Source organism: Chanodichthys erythropterus, chromosome 19 (assembly GCF_024489055.1).
Source record: "Chanodichthys erythropterus isolate Z2021 chromosome 19, ASM2448905v1, whole genome shotgun sequence".
NCBI classification, from domain to species: Eukaryota; Metazoa; Chordata; class Actinopteri; order Cypriniformes; family Xenocyprididae; genus Chanodichthys; species Chanodichthys erythropterus.
Window position 1 is genome coordinate 9,250,328 of NC_090239.1, and position 18,892 is coordinate 9,269,219.

Here is an 18,892-nt window from a genome sequence, read left to right on the forward strand (position 1 = left end):
CAAGAGAGACAGAAAGGGAAGTAAGACAACAGTACACAAAGACGTACTAAAAACACATATTTATCAGCTGAAGAATGTTAGAAGTTTCTAACTTCAAAGGCTGACGTCTCACTAGCTGATTTTCAGTCATAAGCGCCCATGTTTCTCTCCGCGGGGAAGCTTTAACAGTGACTAAACTCCCTGAAGAGTTAATGGATCTGACACAAACATTTTCCTCAGCAGTCGCAAAACCACATACACTGATTGTGTTTTTCTGAGATTCTAAAATGAATAAAATAAAACAGCGCTGAATATTCCACAGCAAAATCCAAAGGGATTCATGGGGTAAAAGTACTCTGAATTGCTGGTATTTCTGTTGTTATTATGACAAATTTCAAATCGATTTGCCAAAACACATTATTGCAATTTTAAGATTGTTCTTAAAATTGTACTTACAGTAATCAGTGAGCATGACTGAGAGCATGAGATTTTAGAAAAAGCAACAATGGGTTGTTTCGATTTGGCTAGTGGAACACCTCCTTAAGGAATATTATAAGTATATAATATATAAATATAATATTATAAACTCACATAGCAGAACTTTAATTGAAAATACTGTACAATAGTACGCACCTTGGTGGCAATCGCAGTAGGCCCAACCAATGGCCCCTGAGCTCTGTCTGAAAAAGCACCATGGGTTGGACTCACGGTCAGGATTTCGACAAAAATTGTGCTCTCCCAGACCCCTGCCCGGATACTGCTGCACGTAATCTGGGAATTCAGTCCACTTCAGACAGGGTGAACCTGAGTCAGTCTGAGAAACGGTGCCGTTGTAATAACCCAGCTCAGTGAAGCCCTCAGAGCAGGACAGAGGAACTGGAAAAAAACAGAGAAAAAGGATTTTATACTGTAGACAAATCCGATTTAGTTTTCAAATCCCATCTTCAAGGCTGACTGTTCGCACTTGCATTTTGCAAGTGATGAAATCTGATCTGTTTGTTCAGAGAGTAGTCAATATCTGGTATATCTACTGTACATAATATGAACATGATACCAAGAGAATTTCTCATTCAAAACAATCGGTGTTGAAAGAAAGGCCAGAAAAATGGAAATTTAATCTACGCTTATGTCCATCATGACATCTTGCTGCGATGCTTGACACATGAGGTGCACAAGAGAAAATTAATGTCAGTTTAATGTATGACGCACCGAATTTGTATTCAAAACCACTGACTTGTTCACTCATTCACTACTCACAATTCAGTGAAATTTTAGGAATATTTATAAAGATAAAATATTAACAATATATTATCATTATTATTATTACAAACCCGATTCCAAATAAGTTGGGACACTGTACAAATTGTGAATAAAAACAGAATGCAATGATGTGGAAGTTTCAAATTTCAATATTTTATTCAGAATACAACATAGATGACATATCAAATGTTTAAACTGAGAAAATGTATAATTTTAATGGAAAAATAAGTTGATATTAAATTTCATGGCATCCACACATCTCAAAAAAGTTGGGACAAGGCCATGTTTACCACTGTGTGGCATCCCCTCTTCTTTTTATAACAGTCTGCAAACGTCTGGGGACTGAGGACACAAGTTGCTCAAGTTTAGGAATAGGAATGTTGTCCCATTCTTGTCTAATACAGGCTTCTAGTTGCTCAACTGTCTTACGTCTTCTTTGTTGCATCTTCCTCTTTATGATACGCCAAATGTTTTCTATGGGTGAAAGATCTGGACTGCAGGCTGGCCATTTCAGTACCCAGATCCTTCTTCTACGCAGCCATGATGTTGTAATTGATGCAGTATGTGGTCTGGCATTGTCATGTTGGAAAATGCAAGGTCTTCCCTGAAAGAGACGACGTCTGGATGGGAGCATATGTTGTTCTAGAACTTGGATATACCTTTCAGCATTGATGGTGCCTTTCCAGATGTGTAAGCTGCCCATGCCACACACACTCATGCAACCCCATACCATCAGAGATGCAGGCTTCTGAACTGAGCGCTCATAACAACTTGGGTTGTCCTTGTCCTCTTTAGTCCGGATGACATGGCGTCCCAGTTTTCCCTTAAGAACTTCAAATTTTGATTCGTCTGACCACAGAACAGTTTTCCACTTTGCCACAGTCCATTTTAAATGAGCCTTGGCCCAGAGAAAATGCCTGCGCTTCTGGATCATGTTTAGATATGGCTTCTTTTTTGACTTATAGAGTTTTAGCTGGCAACAGCGAATGGCACGGTGGATTGTGGATTGTGTTTCTGGAAGTATTCCTGAGCCCATGTTGTGATTTCCATTACAGTAGCATTCCTGTATGTGATGCAGTGCCGGGCTCGAAGATCATGGGCATCCAGTATGGTTTTCCGGCCTTGACCCTTACGCACAGAGATTGTTCCAGATTCTCTGAATCTTTGGATGATATTGTGCACTGTAGATGATGATAACTTCAAACTCTTTGCAATTTTTCTCTGAGAAACTCCTTTCTGATATTGCTTCACTTCGCCACAGCATTGGGGGAATTGGTGATCCTCTGCCCATCTTGATTTCTGAGAGATCTTTTTATACCCAATCATGTTGTCAATTGACCTAATAAGTTGCAAATTGGTCCTCCAGCTGTTCCTTATATGTACATTTAACTTTTCTGGCCTCTTATTGCTACCTGTCCCAACTTTTTTGGAATGTGTAGCTCTCATGAAATCCAAAATGAGCCAAAATTTGGCATGACATTTCAAAATGTCTCACTTTTCAACATTTGATATGTTATCTATATTCTATTGTGAATAAAATATAAGTTTATGGCCCCATTTACACTGCACGGCTCAAGTGACCCAATTCCGATTTTTTCCTCCCATTTTTTAATATTTCGTGGTACAGACATACCTATAACAAACGGAACATCTCTAGTTGACTGGCAGATTATTAATTGCATTTGTTTGTGTTAAATAAAAGGCGATCTGACTCTTGAAATCACACTGAGTGTTCGTTGTCACTGTTGTCAGTGACGACGGCTCGTGCACAGACGTGCGCTTCAGTCCCTATTCGTTCCATTGAAACCACAAAATAAAAAGCACACAAACTTGCAATTGCCCTTGATATACAATCACTGATGAATGCATTTGTTTTAATGATATAAAAAAATTAAAAAAAAAACTAGTAAAACTAAACTAGTATAGAATGGCGGATTCGAGCCCATGAAGCTGTGAATATCTACCCGTGCCCGAGTATTCTTCAACTCGCACGCTTCCAGCGGAGCTGCGTACGTATAGTGTTGTGAAGAATTTGTATTATTTTTATGCAGGGATGTAACTATTGCATTAAAAGGGTTTCTATATGAATTCATGTCAATAAATTAAGCTCAATGTACCATTGAAATTGATTTGTGATGTCAAATAGGCTATTTTTGGTACGTTTCGCCAAGTGCAGTGTAAAAAGGACACATCCGATACAGGTCACTTTTAAAAGAAATGTAAGCACGTCATCCAAAAAAAATCGGATATGGTCAAAAGATAGGATCTGTGCATTAAGACTTGCAGTGTAAATGCGGCCTATGAGATTTGTAAATTATTGCATTCACAATTGATTCACAATTTGTACAGCGTCCCAACTTTTTTGCAATCGGGTTTGTATTATTAAATACATTATTATTACTATTATTCATGATATATTATTAATACATATAAATATTAATATGAATAAAATATAATTATTTTACCCTTTTTTTTAGGAAGAAGTGAGCAAAATGAGCATCTTTGGACATGTCTCCAGACAATATTGAACTTTTAATGAAAAAAATGACCTGACATTCTGAAAAACTTATTCCATATTCCAATATATATTTTAATCAGATTTTAAACATTATAACTTTGCATTTCATGTGTATTTTACTGTTCAGACAACAACAAACAAACAAAAATAATATGTTTCCTGTCTGTCTGAACAAAGCCAAAGTAACAAAACATAATAGCAGGAGAAATAGGGGAGGAAATAAACTAAAAATATAAAATATTGATTTTATTTTTTACATGTGCTAATAGGCAGCATGGCACAGAATACAGTGACATACCTTATATTTAAGGGGTTGAAAAGCACACAAAGAAATGTAATTTTCATTTAAACATGACTCCTGAAAAATATAGGCTGTAAAGATGTGTCAAAAATTAATCAGAAAATTCTGTCAGTGATTTATTGTGAGTTTTCTAAGATTTGAAGAAGGAACTATTGATCTGCATGCAAAAAAAAAAAAAAAAAAGTTTCAGGTTTAGTTCCAAGAGTGCTTGCTATCCAGCAAAATCCCCTTCTGTCATTAGAGTCCAAAATATTAATCCTTGTTGTATAAATTGCCAATATGTAGAGCTCTGCACATGTGGCCTTTCAATATGGCTTTTCTGCCCATGTTTTATATTTTAACAGCAGCCCTTTTGTTTATCTCTCTAGAACACCCACCTTGGCCTCCAAGCCAATGAATCCTCAGCCCCTGGGCTGGAGATTGAAAAGAGGGAGAAGTTGGGCATCTGGATCCCTTATACAGCCTCCTTTTCCAGCATAAAGGACGAGGGATTAGACAAGGCTGTGCTCTAAGCAGGTGCTGAGAAGCCAAGATGAGCAGCCAATAAAGCGGCAGGGAGCCGAACTCTCACTGACCTGCCCTACTTGAGACTCACCAGCAAGAGCTACACCACCCGTACTAGATTTAAAGGCACAATTATTGTTATGGACTCAGGTGGTTGTGGTTTCTAAGGCTCGGTTTTCTAAGACTACACACATATCAATCACTATTTTTTTAGATCAGATAGTTATTTTCTTTTAAGAACAAAACCTCGTTTCAAAGCAGCTTTTGATTGACAGATGAGTAGGCGGTCTGAGAATACAGTTCTTTGATGGATGCATCAGTGTGGATTAGCATTTATACTATAAATGTCGCAATTTTGACAAACTCAAAATGTGAATCTTCACACCATATGCCATCTAAATGTGATATTTCTGGAGTAAAATCGAGCTACAATATCCATTTTGACAAAGTATAAGGAACAAGAAGTCAATGAATCTGAAATTATCACAAAGCTTTATTCATGGATAGACATCTGCCATGCCTAGCAATTATACTGTCACTTACAATGTATCCCAGCAGGTACGAACTGACAAGCTTCCAGTGACAAGTAATTTGTCTGTCCAAACTGAAAGAAAAAAATCTGCATGATGTGACACATTCACAGCCAAACTGAGTGTATCTGATGTTTAATATAGACCAGGATTTTGGACCAATGAGATTTCTCTGTGGGTGGGGATACCCAATGCAACACAACGAAAACAAAGTAAGTGAAGGGACAAAAATGCGAAACATAATTCAATTGTTTTTTTACACAGCTGTTCCTTTTCACAGTGCACATTGTTCCAAAGCAGCTTTACAAAGAGTTCATTCGGAACAATGAGGAAAAAAACTTAGAGGGAAAAAACAAAGAAACGAAGAAATGATTGAAAAAAGTCCTCACATGATTATGGCTGGATCATAGCAAGCTGGATGGGAAATCATAGCCTTTTTTTTTTTTTTTCAGAACTCAAACCCGATTATGTTAACTCAATTTTAGTGTTGTAGTGCTGTGAAAATCAAGACCAAATTGCATTTCGCACAAAACAACATTACACACACTGTGAATGGCTAGATAATGTGAAGGAAAGATTATTAGTGGTGCTGTTCTAAACTTTCAAACAGTTTGAACACAACTTTACTTCGCTAAAGGGCTTGAGTTTTTGACACAAATGCCTCTCTTGCCGGATAACTGAACACATGGTGGGGAGGAGAGCAGAACTATGGGAAGAACTCATGGAGAGTTTAGATGGTGAGGTCCATATGGACTGTGAAATGCTGCAGATATTACACAAAAAAAGCCTCCAAGAGATGTCAGCAGATTTTCCATGTTTGTCTGCAGTTTTTGAGGAACTTTGTTATGAGTTGGACCCAAAGACAGTCAGAGAAGGATGGAGAGGCTGTGATCTTTCACTTCCCATAATCCTCCGTTAACCCACAATTTCTTAAGTTCCAGAATCCAGCACTACATGACTCAGCAGAATGTCATTCCCAGCCTGTCACTAGAAAGCTCTGTAGATATGAAGGCTCCTCCACCTTCCATTTGCCTTTGAAAACACATCACTGGCAGTGGGAAGAACAGGCTGTTAATCACAGTCACGAATGGCACGTCTGCAGTCTTCTTTGTCTGCATACTCATGCGACTGCAATTTCTGAGCCAGGCTGTCTGTATTCAAGTGATATCAGAAAAACATATATTACAGAGGAACAGTGTGTGTGTGTGTGTGTGTGTGTGTGTGTGTAAAGAGCAGCAGTAGATTAATGTCTCCATCTGCAAGCTCAGACAGACTCACTGCAATCAGGGCAGAGCTGAATTAGACATATTAAAACAGGATGACAGAGAGCGCTCTCAGAAAGAGTTGTGCCAACCTCAGGGAAATCGTTGACTGCGTTTTTTGCTTAATTGGATGCATAAAGATGTGTGGGCAGGAAACGCCATAATGCTGTCGATAAAGTGTCTGGAACAAACCGAAAAATATTTCATCCCTAGAGAGTGACACAGAATAAATAGCTTTTGATTGCTTTTTACATTCATTTTTATCCTAATTAGTATTTTGTCTTGCTTTACAGTAAAATATCTAAGCATCCTTAAAACAAGATTAATTTACTTGAGAAGCAAAATTGTGTCAGACAGTAAGACTTGCTTTAAGAGAATATTTCTTTAATTAAGGTTATCTTACACCATTGGCAAAGTAGCTATCTTGTTTTAAGCATTAAGCTAATAAAGTGTTTATGCTCTAAAAAACAGACTTACTGTTCAAAGGTTTGGGATCTGTGAGATTTTTTGAAAGGCTGCATGTATTTGAAAAAATGAAGACAGTAATATTTTGAAACAATATTACAATTTAAAAGACCAGTTGTCTATTTTAAATGTTTTAAAATGTCATTTATTCCTGTGATGGCAAAGCTGAATTTTCAGCATTATTACTACAGTCTTCAGTGTCACATGATTCTTCAGAAATCATTCTGATATGCTGATTTGCAAGAAACATTTCTTATTATTATCAATGTTGCTGCTTAATTTTTTTTCTGATGAATGGAAAGTTCAGCATTTATTTGAAATAGAAATCTTTTATAACATTATACATGTCTTTACTGCTACGTTTGATTCATTTAATGCCCCCTTGCTGAATAAAAGTAATTTCTTTCAAAAACAATTCTTACAGACTTTTTAGTACTTTTTAAAGGTAGTGAATATTGAAGGAAGAATTTGAGTCTAATCTATAGAACAGAATATCATAGAAGCTTAGTGTGGATTGTTTGACTTACTAACCACTTTGTAACCACCCAGGACACCAACCGCACATCAACACCCCATTAATTTTTATATAGTAATCAGATAATAAACCATAAATGTAATATATAAAAGTATTTATTCATTATTCACTGCAGCTCTTGAAACAAACTTATGTTGCAGTCTCATTATCACATTATCATTGACATTTGATGTAACCAACATCCATCCTGCACAATAGGTGCTATATTTGATATTGCTTTTAGAATTTATGGTGAATTTATTACGCTTTTTGGAATTTTACAGCCCTTGGTCATGATAAACTGACATTATATGGAAGATTCTTTAAAAAACAATTGTGTTCCACACAACTGGAATCACATAAGGGTAAATAAATAATGATATAATTTCCATTCTTGAGGGCTTTTCACACCTTAAATAGTTATAGTCATTCTAAAGCACTGGATAAATGGAATCCTGGGTTATCTTGCTTCACATTTCACACTGCTCATTATTTACCTGGGGTTAACAATTAATCCTGGGTATTCATAAGCTGATGTTTCACATTGTACATTCCTAAACCCTGGGTTAACATTCTTATTTGCATATTTGTGGTGTCAGTGTCACTGATCGGATAAACGCAGCATGCAACCTGCTTACATAGCTCTAGCATTGTGCATCCTGCATTGCCGACTGTACTATACTGTATGGACATTTCGGACTATAAATGTAAGTAGTACTGGGCGGTATACCGGTTCATACTGAATACGATATTTATTTTTGTTATGATATGAATTTTGATGATAACGCAATACTGGTATGTGTCGGTTAACCAACGTTCGGAACGCGGCGCAGCGTCACTGTTTGAGGGGGGGGGGTCCCGTTTCACTGCTGCACTGTAGTGAGAGCACAGCTGAGATCACATCACAGCCTATGGTAAGTCCGAAATCACCCCCTAAAGCCTCATTCACTATTCCCTACGTTATCCACTTATATTGCTCACTTCAAAGAGTGAATGAAAACGGGTGACTGAATTCGGACAGCCGTTGTGTGTACACTCGTTATTGAGGTGCAATGTGAGATTGAATGAGTGCACTCAATAACGTCCACTATGGTTTCGGACACCACTACAAATGGCTGTCCCCTCAAATAATGCCCTATTTGAGGTTATAGGGGGCGATTTCGGATTCAGCCCTTGATTACAGAGGAGAATTCAACCAACATGTGGCGCGCGAGAGAGAGCGGTTTCTGCATGGAGCGCCGTGATGAGATTAACAAATGGATCATATTATATAGACTGGAGCGAGCATGTTTAAGTTTTTTATGGACCAATTTCATATACTCTGGTGCTCTAAACATGAACCATTCTTTAAATGAAATGTAACGTTATGCAAACGACACTGAACTGTACGTCTGATCACGACCGCGATGACACGATGGGTTATTCTGCTACACAGAAATAGACTGACAATTCAAAGAAGAATGGGCAAAAATTTAACTGCTTGATTCTTTCTGTGTTAAACTTACGTGTGTCATTTGTTCAGAGACTGTAGTGCTCTTAAATGTACTGAAAATATCCTTAGACAATTAAAATGTTCTTCCGTGTTTCTCCCTCATTTTGGCAGATTGTTGTTATTTAGGGTTAGATTTTTAAAATGCTTAAGGTGCCCTCAACTCTTTTTTTTATTCTATCTCCATGGTCATATTTTAAAGCAGAACTAAGCAAGATTCGCGAAGCTCCCCCTACAGTTTCCTTCAGTGAATGACACTGTCATAAATACTCCAAGCGCAGCTCTGGACTACAACGACTACAACACTCGCCAGCGCAGTAGTTTTGCAAATACAGTACAAGAAAGAGGAGGTGGGTAATTTGCAAATACAGTACACTCGATGGAGGTGGGTAATTTTCGAAATTGTCTTATAAAGTCATAATATATACATTGCTTTTGAATTACCGTAAAGCATTTTGTCACTCTCGCGTGAACGTGAGGCGAGATTGTTTCAGGTCGGTGCAGCTCAAGTTGCAAGTGCTGTATTCTGGCTTAGACGTGCCAGAGGGGGTTAGTGCTCGCCTCAAACACACCACTACAAGTCAATTAACTATCGTAAGGACTTAGAAAACTATTTATGAAGGTAAAAAAAAGTTACTTAGTTCTGCTTAAATATTCATGTGTCTGTAATGATTGTGTTGCAGGTCTGTGTTTTAATGGTTGTTGTCTCCTCACAGCATCATTTTGTAGGGCTTTGTAAACCTGTATTAACTCTAGTGTGGATTTTTTCTACAATATTCACTCATCATGACAGTAAAACAGGGCAGAGTAGTCAATCTACTGCAGTACTTCCTCTCTCAATCAGTAGAAAATGTGGTTAATGCCCATTCATGCATAGGGGAAAAAAATACTGTCATATACCGTGAAACCGATATAATTTTGAAAAATACCGTGATACAAATTTTTGGTAATATCGCCCAACACTAAATGTAAGGACTATGAAAAGGTCTCTTCTTCACTCAAATTGTTGTGTTTTCTGGCAGCATTTGACATTTTTCCTCTCAAACTCTGAATTTACTATTTATATACAATGCGCAGTGTTTCTGTGACTGTCCAAAGCAGGCAAATACAAGTATGTGATTGGTTGTCTGTTGCTAAGCATCTGGCTGTAACATTCTAACACCGCATTGTTTCACATTGTGCAAGTTTGGCACCTCAATGCGGGGTAAACACAGCAAAAGTGTCAACCCTGCTCCGGAGCAAGGTGTCATAACCCCGGGTAAAACTAACTCTGCTTCTAAATTACAAGTGTGAAATGTTCCTTTACCCGGGGTTAAATGCAGTGTTTAGAAAGACAATATCCCGGGGTTAAGCACAGTGTGAACTATGTCTTTAAGACTGATACATTAGGCTGATGTTTGGATCCTTTTATAAAAGAGAACAGAGGAGACAGACATCTTCTGTGTGATGGAATAGTACATATGATGATAAAAAGAAGCAGAGATTTTAACAGGAATCACAGGGAAGGTCAGGTAATAAAAGAGTGTAAAACAGAGGCGCCCGGGCATCAGGACCAGCACCAAGAGTCGGCCATGCTTATTCAACACAGGCTCAGACATTTCGATCCAATTCCATTACAGTGCAAGAAAAAAATGGCTGATCTCCAGGTGTTAATGACTCCAAAGACATGGAAAAGGTCGGGGGAGGGGACGCTATGGGGAAACAGAGAGAGAGAGATGCATGTAGGATGCATGCTCTACCATGGATCTGATAAATGAACACATCACGCTCTTTGAAAACAAGAAACAAAAAATTCTTGTGAAATCATCTTATACTGACATTCTTCTCCATTCTGAAGCAAACACGCGAGGATCTGACACATAAGGTGGGGGATGAAACATCAAAGCTGTTTGAGAAAGCAAAGACTGGCACAGAAGAGGGAGCGAAGCTGAGAGAGTCTTTTCTGCGAGGTTTTGATGTTGTATTCCAAAAAGAATTATTTAAAAAATTACCTTATGTGTCAACTATCAAAATTGGAGGACATAAGTAATTCAATCAAAGCATGGGCAATACAGACAAAGCTAACAAACACATAGAATTTAAATTTTGTTGCACAAAAAAAAATCTACAGGCAATCAAATCAGAACAATCAGATAAAATAGCTTAGATATAATAGAACTTCTAGACAATATGCAGTTAACAGTGAGTGCAAAAAATAAGCAAAACAATCATTAAAAATAATAAGAAAAAACAAAAGACAAATAAATAATGCAGAGCATTGTATTAGAGCTCTTTGGCTGGAATTCATTCACCTTCAGCCACTGACACCCTCTGTGCCGCTCCAAACTAATGGAAGCACACTGGCAGAACGAATGGCAGCAGAAATCAAGTCATTTACGCAAAGCATCCGTATGGCGTACTTGGACACACACGCTCTCTCTGCGCCATAGGAGAGCTCATTCTCCCTCCCCAAATAATCCATTTCCCCACCACAATGAATATTTGATACGGTTCACATAACGTGCTTTGGCGTGTTAAGCGAATGTGGGAGCAGATGCATGGTGGGGCACCAATGGGTGACAGGAAACAACATAAGAACATCAGGGAATTCAGGGCATTGACTTTTCTTTTTTTTGCAAAATAAACCAGAAATGAGTTCTCTTATGGCAACTGTTTCATGTACAAATCTTCAGTGCAAGACATTCTGTGTTGCACAACAAAGACTTTGCACATTGTTTCAAAGGACATATCTCATATCAAAATAACTTTTTTTTTTGGTCCACTGTGGCATGCTACCTAGATATATAGGAAGCAATCTAACCATGCAACTTTCAAGGGAACTATAAAATCATAGGCTGACCCATTTCTTTTGATGTATAAGGGATGCTTCGGGCACGGTTTATGTTTTCAATGAGAAAAGAAAACCAAATCGCTCAATCTGAGCCCTTTCCGTTTTCCCGGCACCATAAAGCTGTCTGATTGGCTGGTCCGGGGCGAGCTGTTTATCTGTCTTGATGCAGTGACATCAAAGCACTGACAGTCATTAGCACTTCGGGATTGGTACTGGGGAATTTCACGCTGTCAAAGTATATGAGTTCGAGATGAGGGAGAAAATCTGACACGGCTCAGAAAGATGGGACACCATCACAGGGTGGATGCCCTTATTAAGCATCCACACTGGCGATATATAGCGACCAGCACACGGTGATGTGGTGTAAATGTCACATTTTGGAGAGGAATTGATGAATTATTTATACAAGACAACCCATTGCAAATTCATCTTCATCGGCTCATTACTAATACAGCCAGAACTGATTGAATGAGATATAGTGGAATGTAACTCTAAACAAGCATTTGTTTTTAATTGTTCATACATCTGTAAATGCATGAAAGATGAAAGTGAGACTGTGTCTTCTTTATAGACCATGAAATGAAAATTGCGTTCTGTGGCTTTTAGTACTTTGAAGCCATCTACAGTATATATGATAAAAGTGTAACTTTAAGCAGATATTCACATTTAAAATGAAAAATCTTCTGGGAAAATCAACCAAAAATATTGATGACTCATCTTGCACTACACAGATTTTTGCGCAATCAAACGCTTTCTAGAATGAGGATGTTTCTCCACTAATACCACCTGAACCATCAAACAAGGAGCAAATCTGCAATCTCTTCAATAAATATATTCTTTTGCAAAAAAATAAATGAAATTTAATGGAGAATTTAATAGCGTTTACACCAGGAATTAACATCCGTTTAGAGTGATCCAATTACGAGTTTCCAGGTGATACACATTACTATTTATCCCTGGTTTTTACATGCATCTCAAATGTGTGACTACTTGTGATTTTGAATGGAGGGTCTCTGATTTTATGACAAATGATATCACGAACAAATCACTTACGGTTTCAGTATGGTACTGCATGTTGATGAAGTGCAGCAATGTTTGCACACCATATTCTCAAATACACTTGAATTTAATTATTGTCGCAAAAGCAAAATGCACAGTTATTTTAATACTATACCTGTACTAAATGAAATAATGGTGCTTTATATGATCGATATATTTATTTTCTTTTAGCATTTATGCAAATCAAACTATCCGTCATTGCATACAACAGTCAATTTAGGCTTTTCCAATTTTTTCCTTTAAGTCCGAAACAAAGTTTAAATCTCTTATGTTAGCACAGTGGTGATGAATAGGAAGGTCTTTAATGTTGTCTGGGACACATTTGGACGGATTAGCATTTACACAACAAATGCAGTTGGGTCACATGCATTTTTGACCACCTCTGAATGTGGTTTGAGTGATCATAACAAAACTCTCTTTACATGTATTGGATCTTCTGAAAAGAATGTTAATAGCAGGTGTACATGGGGTCTAAAACAGAGAGGACATATATTGGCTCACCTGTATTCTGCACTGCATTCAGGTAGCTGTCTTCACCATTCACCTGAAGGGAAGAAAAAATGAAACTGAGTTCAAATGCAGAAAGCTGACAGAATTATGAATTGATTTGTTCGGAACACTAAAGTGTCTGTTTGTCTGGAAAAGTGAAGTTTTATCTTCTTAGACGTGACACACATTTGAACAGCGGTACATTCCGTTTCTGCCTGGCTCAGAGGATGCTGTGAGAGTCACTCCTGACAGGGAACCAAGATAATATCGGTTAATATTTTAACTGACATTTTATTGCTGCATTTTCTCGTACTGCACTGTGACTGAAGAGCAATTAGGACATGAGTTATCATCTTAATATTTAAAGGTAACTGCTGTCTTACAATGGAAGAAAAAATGGGTAAATGGGGAAAATGGCCTTTACACACTATGGGCCCTATTTTAACGATCTAAACGCAAAGTGTAAAGCGCACGGCGCAGGTGCACTCAGGGCGTGTCCAAATCCACTTTTGCTATTTTAACGACGGAAAAACGGTCTGTTTTTGAAATGGGTTGTCCCTATTCTCTTAATGAGTAATGGGCGTAACGTTCAATAAACCAATCAGAGTGTCATCTCCCATTCCCTTTAAGAGTGAGATGCGCTCGCGCCATGGCGGATTGCTATTTACATGGCGGAATTTGTTGGCGATGAGTCAGTTAATATATATATATATATGTGTGTATTGGCACAATTGTTCAATTAATTAGCCAATTTCGTTCCTCATTATAAGTAGTAATAGGCTGAATTGAAAATAGGTAGCCTAATTCTAATACACACAATGACTATTCATCATTACATTTTTATATTTATGTAGCCTACACAATAATATTCTTTTACACTGTAATCCTTTTGTTTTTAATATTTGGCATGTTTGTGTGATGCGCATCCCTGTGTGTAATAAGCAAAGTCAACGCGCACTGTGGACGCGCCCAGAGGTGCAGTTTCTACCAACGCGCTCTAACAAAAAAATATTGCGCCATTGACTTTAGACTTTAGACCAGGATTGAGTTGGTCTATGGCGCAGTCTATTTTCAGCTCCTTAAAATAGCAATGCGCCTGAACACACCTCTTTTTTAGACCAGCACACCCATGGGCGCACTAACTGGCACAAATGCATTTACTAATTAAAGGACGTGGCGCTGAACGGGAAAATGCAAAAGGCGCCGGGAGCAAACTAGCAAACACATTTGCGCTGCGCCTTGCGTCGCATTGCACCGGGTGTATTATAGGGCCCTATATTTAGGTGGCTTTAATATAAAGTCTGTAAAAATTTTCTTAAAAATAATCAACGCATGTTTTCCACTAAACACAAAACTGCTATTTAATCATGTTCATTTATATTTTTTATCAATATAACACAGCGATAAACAGCAAAATGTACATTTAATTTGAATTATTTTAACATTTGAACATGAGACCAAGAAGAATCATGAAACTAGTCTGATTATACACTCTTTAGGAAACCTAATATCAAATAAAATGCACATTAAAATCTTGGTGAATACTCAATTGACTATGCTTTAAAGGGTTCACCCAAAAATGAAAATTCTGTCATCACTTACTCACCCTCATGTCGTTACAAACCTGTAAGACTTTCGTTCATCTCGAAACACAAATCGTGAAACACAAATTAAGATTTTTTTAAGAAAATCTGACCGATTTCTGTCCCTCCATAGACAGCTATGCAACTACCACTTTAATGCTTCAAAAAGTTCATAAAGTGATCGTAAAATTAATCCATATGTGTATCCAAGTGGTTTAGTCCAATTTTTCTTAAGAGACATGATTGCTTTATATGCTGAACAGATTGAATTTAGGCTTTTATTCACATAGGCCTATAAACATTCATGAACATACAGATCAAAAATGGTAAACGGAAGCTCAAGCATGCTTGCTTGATGCGTGAGAACCAATGAGGTTTATTCCCGCGTGTTACGCAGCACGTTTGAGCTTCCGCAAGAACCAATAAGTTCAGAAAAATTGGATTAAACCGTTATATTCATATGGATTATTTTTACAATTTCTTTATGAACGTTTTGAAGCATCAAAGTGGTAGTTGCGTAGCTGTCAATGGAGGGACAGAAATTGCTCAGATTTTATTAAAAAATACCTTTATTTGTGTTCCGAATATGAACGGAAGACTTACAGGTTTGGAACAACATGAGGGTGAGTAATTAATGATAGAACTTTCATTTTTGGGTGAACTTAATTGTCCTGATATATATTAACTTCTCAATATTCAGTTGAAAATCAAGCTACTAATTTGGTGATGAAATCTGGCACTGGGTTTTCAAACCATTCAGCTAAAATTTGGGCACCTGTCAAGGTTGAGTTCACCCTAGAAATCTGAGGGTTGCTGATAGAGTGTCATTGTGGCAGTAAGAAAGAACTCAAGCTGCTTCTGTGACTTGAAACTCAATGAGAGATTTCAGTGAAGCAGGAAAACAGCTATAAAGGGTTGAGTTTTTCCAGAACCAATTGGACTCTGTTCTCCCAACTGATTTCTCACAGAGCATTAGAAACCATGCAGCTTGTAATCCTACATTTGACCTAGCATTCATCACTGACCCTTAAGAATATTTAAACTTCTTTTAGGTTTACCAGGTCTTCAAAAATATATAATAGAGTAGTTCATCTATAAATAATCATCAATTATCCACCCTCATGTCTTTCAAAACTAGTATGATTTTCTTTTATCTGTGGAACACAAAAGGAGTTATTTATAGCATAAAGCCCAAGGTTCTTTTTTTCCATACAACGACAGTGAATGTTGATGGCTTTCAAGCAATACTTTCAACGCAAGATTTTCAGTCACTTAAATTCCAAACACAAAGCTAACAAATGGCTTCAGAAGATGTATACAATATACAGCATGAGTCATATGGACCACTTTTATGATGCTTTTTGGAGCTTGACAGCCCTTTCGTTGCACGGAAAAGAGCAGATCAGTCATTCTGTTAAACTTCTTTTGTGTTCCATACAGGTATAGAAAGACATTAGGGTGAGTAAATAATAACAATATTCTCAATTTTGAAAGAAACTATTCCTTTGAAACCTTTTTGCTTCTATGCTGCACTGCAGAGTCATTTTATCAAACACATCTGTAGATGAAAACATGGTATTGATTTACTTCATTAATTTACGACCAATAAACTGATCTGGGGGTTTAGCACCACCAGCAGGGATAATTGCATTATAGATAACAAGCTCCAGTTATGCACTCTGATATTTATGCTCATATCAACACACTCTGGTCAGTTACGGCCATAATTGCATCTGTCATTCTCATTCCACAGCAGCAACTGAGGCCAGACTTACGCTGTCCTTGATTATGTTCCTTTCCCTGAAATAGCAAAATACACATCAAAAAGCCCTTGATTTAAAGCAGCATCTTTGTTTTTTACATCCTATTGGCTTTGCATCTTAAATGACACCTATACAAGGAACAGACTGTGGTAATGGAGTATAGCACAGATGAATGAACATATGACCAGGTGTGTCTTACTGACAGCTGGAAACAGAGGAAGGCACACAACAACCTTGATGTCTAGCCTACAGCACATATCCAGTGCTGCTGCTCTGTATCTCAGGAGTCTAATTGCAATTGCACACAATTGCAAAATGCAAGCGGATATATAAAATCATTCCGGTGTTATTACACGATCTCAGAAGCAAAGCCTTTCAACAGATTTGTTGGTGCTGTAAAATTTTCATAATCAAGAGGTGCATAAAGTCTCTAATGGAGCACGGCAGTCATATTACTCATTAATTCCTTCCCATAGTGCTGTTGTTTCACCGCCCAAACAGATGTTAAGATACTCCAGCTCTGTAGTGAATGTGAAATGAGATCAGTTATCTAGCTGTTGAATAATGCCGATGCCCATTTCTTTATGTTATGCTAAAAAACGAGCCATTTAGGAATGGTTTAGCAGATATTAGTACAAAAAAAAGAGACTTAAATCTTGTTCAAAGCATTTCTGTTCAATCTTTCACAACTGGATGTTTCTTTGTCTTCTGTGCTGAGTTTTGAGACTCCTATGTGTAGATATCCTCTCTAGTATACCCAAAAATCAACCATTCTTTTCAAAAAATTTTGATACTGAATTCTTCTCCACATCCCGTGAAATACCATTATGTGTGTGTGGGTCAATAATTTTGTTCTAGCACACTCACCAAACTCATTAGTTTTACAGCAGAATATGGGTCAATGTGTTGTATTTTTGCCAAGGAATCATTGTGGATTGCAAGCACTGGTTTGTATGCATTTAAAAAGGATAAAGTAGACCAAAAAAATGAAGATCTCAAATGAAAACTGAATTAAGTCTCCATGTGTGTATCATTTAAGCGACATTTCCTCTCTACAGCATGTCAGATCCTCTATTAGAGGGAGGTGGCTTTGCTTGAATCCATTAAACAGCATGTGAGTGTTATATTGCACAATGACAGATATTAGATGCTGAGCTAGATTTGACCAAAAAAGGTGCACTTTGAAATCATGCTGCATTAATGTTACCGGCTCAAAGCAATACAAAAAAGGTAAAAGCACACATGGTCGTAGCAAATGTAACAAAGCCATTTAGTTGTATTTGAATAGCACTAAAGGCGCGTCTTACCTCCAGCAAGACTGCAAACACACCGAGCAGGGCGAGCATCCTCCACACTCTTGGATCCATCCCTATCTGCGGCTATGGGTCAGTTTCATTGTCCGGTATTAGAAGCCACCTCCGGAGCAGGGTGTATTCGCGAATGAGCGCTGTTCAAACGGATTGACTGGCACAACTGCGAGGATGCCGTTTAATAGCGTTGGTTTCCAGGGTGAGTGATGCGATGCTCCGTGACCCGCCGTAGGTTGATATGTGATGTCTAATCAGTGTTGAGGAGTATAGTGTCACGCGCGCACACACCCCTCGTAGCGACCCACGCGCAGCGCTACGTCTCCAAGCGCTCACGCACCCCGCAGCCAACAAACTGGGCGTCACTGCTGCCTTAGTGCGAACCTGGCAACACAGAAATAATAATGATAATTAATAAATAACAAGTGAAAGCAATTTGTGACATATGTGGCGAAATGAACCATTAAAATAGCGCTCTATAACTCTAATAATAATAATATAATAATAATGTGTGAAATAAAACCTAACTATAAAACTATAAATAAATGCTTTTTGTTTAGTTATGCTATTCAATTTTTCCACAAAATATAGACCAGTAGTAATAGTAGTAGTAGTTCACAATGTGTAAAACTCAGTGGTTATTATATCCACACAACAGTGTTGTTGTGAGGAACAGAAACTAAGTAATTATTCACTGATTTTTATACAGTGTTATACAGAGTGAATTAAACTTTAGAACCGATTGTGTTTGTGAATGGGATTAAAGGGTTAGTTCACCCAAAAATGTAAATTCTGTCATTTATTACTTACCCTCATGCCGTTCCACACCCATAAGACCTTCATTAATCTTCGGAAAACAAATATTATTTTTGTTGAAAATCCGATGGCTCCGTGAGGCCTGCGTGGGGAGCAATGACATTTCCTCTCTCAAGATCAATAAAGGTACTAAAAACATATTTAAATCAGTTAATGTGAGTACAGTGGTTCAATATTAATATTATAAAGCAATGAGAATATTTTTGGTGCGCCAAAAAAAAAC

General features: G+C 37.7%; 1 protein-coding gene across 1 annotated transcript in view; it reads right to left on the reverse strand.

The window, feature by feature from the left end:
* Positions 1-18,124, reverse strand: part of si:ch73-127m5.1 (neurotrypsin) — a 46,538-nt gene extending 28,414 nt beyond the window's left edge. The window contains exons 1-3 of the mRNA XM_067368693.1: positions 17,854-18,124; positions 13,213-13,255; positions 613-855 (exon numbers count right to left, since the gene is read on the reverse strand). Of these exons, the coding sequence (XP_067224794.1) occupies positions 613-855; positions 13,213-13,255; positions 17,854-17,913 (346 nt within the window). The 5' untranslated portion in view covers positions 17,914-18,124. The remainder of the gene's footprint in view (positions 1-612; positions 856-13,212; positions 13,256-17,853) is intronic.
* Positions 18,125-18,892: the final 768 nt, after the last annotated feature.